The sequence below is a fragment of the Hydra vulgaris genome, chromosome 07 (genome assembly GCF_038396675.1).
Source record: "Hydra vulgaris chromosome 07, alternate assembly HydraT2T_AEP".
NCBI lineage: Eukaryota > Metazoa > Cnidaria > Hydrozoa > Anthoathecata > Hydridae > Hydra > Hydra vulgaris.
The window spans coordinates 8,002,501-8,007,500 of record NC_088926.1 but is presented as its reverse complement, the minus strand read 5'-3'; the positions used below and the strand labels follow the sequence as shown (position 1 = coordinate 8,007,500).

Sequence of the window (5,000 nt, the reverse complement as noted above, 5' to 3'; positions counted from 1 at the left end):
TACGGGGGGTTGAACCAAATTATGTTTCTATTTCTATTTCGCTTTTTTGCAATTTTCTTTTCAAATTTTAGCTCGAAATTTTGAAAGCCACTTATTGCTCTGTTCTTTAAGAACATTGAGCACTCTATTTGTAAAATACACTAACATAATTTACACACACATATATATATATATATATATATATATATATATATATATATATATATATATATATATATAATATATATATATATATATATATATATATATATATATATATATATATATATATATATGTATATATGTAGATATATGGGTTCATCAGAAAAAATCTAATTTCAAAAAAAATCTGGCCCTACTCTTAATATTGTTTATTGGTTCTCATAAGCAACATTTTTTTATTGGCACTAAGTCTAAAGCTGTTTATATTTAAACTAAATTTCAAAAATTGCTTTTAACAATTCTAAGTGATTATAAAATTGATTGAAAACTCTAATTTGCAACTCTAAATTGAAAACTCTAAATTGATTACTATAAAATTTGTCAAACTTTAAATTTCATTTTAAACTCATGGTTAATGCAATGCTTAATTATTCTTTGCTACAAACTATAAAATGCTCATTTATAATTTTAAAAAACTAATTAAATATTTTATAATCAGACAAGGACAGAAAAAAGCAAAAAATACAAATATTTTATATAATGTAAATAGTCAGAAGACCATTGTATCTATTTAAACCTATTATTTCAGAACTGCCACCTTATCAGCCATTAACAAAAATGTTTTGAGAAATGACCAATTTCTTATCAGTTCCAGATCAAATCGATTCAAAATTCTGAAAAATTTGTGAAACTTCACAAAATATGACAGCTGATTGTACAATAATAAAAACTAAATGGGAAAGTAGACATCAGAGAACAGAAAATTTAATAGTTTCAAGTAAAAACATAAATTTCTTTTACAACATATTTAAAGCTGTATAATATAGTAAGATATTAAACTCAGATCTAATATATGTAAAGACAGTTAATGAATAACTAAATATGAATTTTTTAGGGTATAATGAAGGGTTTGTTTGTCGTCAGAAAAGCAAATAGAGAAAAATTAACCAGCCAGAAGAGAAAGAAGAGTTGACAGAAAACATAGAAGAAAAAGGTAAAGAACAATAAAGTGATTGATAGAAGATTAAAAAATTTTAAATTGTATGTCTCAGGAAAATATGAAAATAGCAGAGAATCCAAAAACACTGAATGAGCAGTTACATTAAAGGGATTGAAAACAACAAGGAATCAAAAAATTCCATGCCTGCCTGCTTCTTGGAGTGAATCAAAAAACATCAGCCCAAAAAAAGTCATGAAGAAAATCAAAAATCTCATTCAGCCTCAACCTAGTAGTAAAAAGTGTAACTACTTGATGTCGAAGAAGCATGAGACAAAAGTTTTAGTAATTTTGGCATGATCTCAACCAGCTAAAGTAGTAAAAGGAGAAAATAAGCACAAACTAGAGTCGGCCAGATTAAATGGTGAGGATTGTCTGGAAAACAAAGACACAAAGTTAACTATCTGAAAAAGAGATTGAGAAAAACAAAAAAATTTTGGCCTTTAGAGCCAGCAAGTTTAGTGGTACTAGGGCCGAGCAATTAATTGTGACAAGCATTAAGGTCACCAATAACAACATGATTGACAAAAAGAACAGTGATTGAATGAAGAGGAGTTAAGCATATAATAAGCACATAGATAAATACTCATATGATTCAAACCTGATTTTCCAACAAATAAATGAATTAATACATAATTATCAAGACTAAGATTGCGTTTATTATCATTTGATATATAAGCTTGAGTCTTTACAAATTAAAGGATAATAACCCCCTACTTTAAGATCCGAATAGGAAAGACAAATTAGTCTCAAAAGAAGCAATTAGGTGTAGCAAATTTTGCAAAAGGTAAAGTTCAATGGATAAAAAGTTACTTTAAAGACCATGAATATTTTTAAAGGATAGATTGACATGATTTGGTGGTTTTTTTAATTAATACCAATAATTAGAGAACTTGACTCGATCATATAGAGTGCACTTATAATAAACACACCAAAAGCACAAACATGGACATCTTCAGCAAAATGATACTGTTAAAAATCTTGTACTTTACAGTATTTAATGAAAGAATCAGTCTCTCTGAGTGCCAGAGATGTGCTTTTAGTGGCAACAACATTTTGAAAAGTAAAGAAAGGGAATCAACCAATACTGAGGGTTGGGGCATCATTCATCAATCCTTTTGTATAATCAATTATGGCATGATCAGCAATCAAGAAATGAAAAAAAATGCGGTAGTGGTGTAGTGGTAGTGTACTCGCTTCATAAGTGGGAAGTTCCGAGGTTGATCCCCACCACATCCCTGGTAGTTCCACGCTCAACTTCAACATTAAATTTTTTTTTTTTTTTAATCTCCACATTTATTTATAAAATATTAAACATCAATTTTTATTGGAATTTTTCTTTGTTGAAATAAAAATCTCATTAAAAAATCTGTAATACATATATTTTAGCTTATTTATTTATTTTAAATTTAAACATAAAATTAATTTTCGCATAATTATTAAACATATTTGCAACAAATATAAGCACAAAAATATAAATACACATAATTGAAATGAATATAGATTTTTGTTTTATACCATTTTCAAATATTCAATTAAAATCATTATATTAAAACACTCCTGCTTACAATAGTATAATACAGATTTAAACTATAACGAAGAGAAAAGAAAAAAGTTTGTTTAACTTCATTTTTCTTACATATCAAAACTAAAATAAACAACCTTATCATCTTAAAATACCTCTGAAAATGCCTTTATTGTATGTAATATACAGAATATATTTAAACTATAGAATATCGTCAATATATAAAAATAATTTTAATTTATTTAAATATACTTAAACAATTTTAAAATACCTGCTGGCGCTTTCCTACATCAAATGAATCACTTGAAATACTTTTTTCCATGTTTCACTTTATATTACATATTCTTAATTGTTAAACTTATTTATTCAATTATATCATTTCTTAAAATTTATTGGAAACAATATAATAAATACTTTATAAGTAAAAATTATATAGAAACACATAATAAAAAGATATATAATAAAAATTATGGCTACAAATTAATGTTATGTTTTTTCTCTCAGTAAAAACTTCTTTACACTGACAAACTAAAAAATCAAGCAATAACCAGGAAGCAATATAATTGAAGTTACATTTTTTAGATTTTTATAAAAATATACAATATAAATTTATTGATCACAAAATAAGTCAAAATTAATTTAAAAAAACACTAACTAATAAAAACATATTTTAAAGTTCTCTACAATAACTGTTGAAAAGCAGATTTATCTAATCGGATTATAAAATGCAATACAAGGTATTTTTTATATCCTGTATCATATATCTACAATATAACCATGGAAAAAAACTTCAAAGGATTTACTTATTTTTAACAGCCTTATATAAAGATGTGTACAAATAGCACAATAATTAATAAAAAAGATTATTGTACAAAATTAAAAATTTTTTCTTAATAAACAACAATAATAACTGAAGATTAATCTTTAGTTATTAATTGCTGTTACATAAAAATTTTATAAATCTTTATGATTTTCATTACCGACATTTTTTTAAACATACTTATATTATTGTCTTCCTGTTTAAATTATACAGGAAGTATATTTCATATAAATTTGTATAAACTAAGTTAATTCTAATTTTAGAGTTAGCTTTTAAAAGTAGTGATTATATTATAAATGTTTATTAATATATATATATATATATATATATATATATATATATATATATATATATATATATATATATATATATATATATATATATATACATACATATATATATATATATATATATATATATATATATATATATATATATATATATATATATATATATATTATATATATATATATATATATATATATATATATATATATATATATATATATTAGAACAGTAGTTATAATGAAATAAAAAGGGTGTGGAAACATGTTTTAAAAAAGTTAAATACATTTATATATATAAAATATTCAAAATATTAAACTTATAAAACAACTTAAAAAACTATAAATAACTATTAGCAAATGATTATCTGTACACTTTATTATTATTAATTTATTTGAGTTTATAGTTCTAAAAATGTTAATGTGTTATTTTTTGCTTTATATGAGACCCAGTATATTAGTCAGGCAAGTTTGTTATCTCTAGAATACAGAGACACATCCAGTTTGTTGAGTTGTTTATTTCTATACCAAACAGCAACACATGAATAGTGATAGCTTATTTAACAGTAACATATTTAAGGATGAGATCTTAGTACAAGAATCCATAAAATAAAGTTAATGAATAAATAGATATAATATCTAGCAAGGTCAGTTTCACCAGATATGAAATTATTATAAACCTTAAGATACTAAAAGGATAAAATGAATAACGAACAAATCAAAAAAATTAAAAAAAAACTAAACATCTTTACTTTAAATTAATAAACTGTCTGTCCAAACCAAAATCTTCAGTCAATATTTGTGGTCACTGTATATAAAAATTAGTTGATTTATGTACATTCCATTGCACCTATGACTAAATAAATCATTCTATATATGTTCACTCGATACACCTATCTCTAAATAATTCAGTCAACAAAAATTATAAAAAAAAAATTCATGACAAAAATAAAAACTTCCTCATCTATAAAGTTGAGTATTTGTTGTTGTTGTTGTTGTTTTTAATTAATTAGTCCTGGCCATGACATTAAACAAATACTATATTAAAGCAGGTGAAACCTGTAGCTGTGGTAACTATGGTAACTTAGAATAAGGAAAACTGATACAAAAATCCTAATTCAATTGTAGGTTAAGCTCATAAACCTTGGATGGTAATCTTCCTAGTAGTATCACAAAAAAGATACTCAGTTCTGATCTGCAAAACAAATTAACACCATGACAGAGATCCAGTTA

The 5,000-nt window shown here is 24.0% G+C and overlaps 1 protein-coding gene across 2 annotated transcripts in view; it reads right to left on the bottom strand.

Moving 5' to 3' along the window:
• Positions 1-5,000, bottom strand: part of LOC101237013 (SUN domain-containing protein 2) — a 19,872-nt gene that overhangs the window by 8,484 nt on the left and 6,388 nt on the right. Inside the window, exon 1 of one of the 2 annotated variants that reach the window (XM_065800952.1) lies at positions 2,935-3,165. The exons of the other annotated variant lie outside the window; for it this stretch is intronic. Within the exon in view, the coding sequence (XP_065657024.1) occupies positions 2,935-2,985 (51 nt within the window). The 5' untranslated portion in view covers positions 2,986-3,165. Of the gene's footprint in view, positions 1-2,934; positions 3,166-5,000 lie in introns of those variants that run through there. 2 annotated transcript variants of the gene reach the window in all.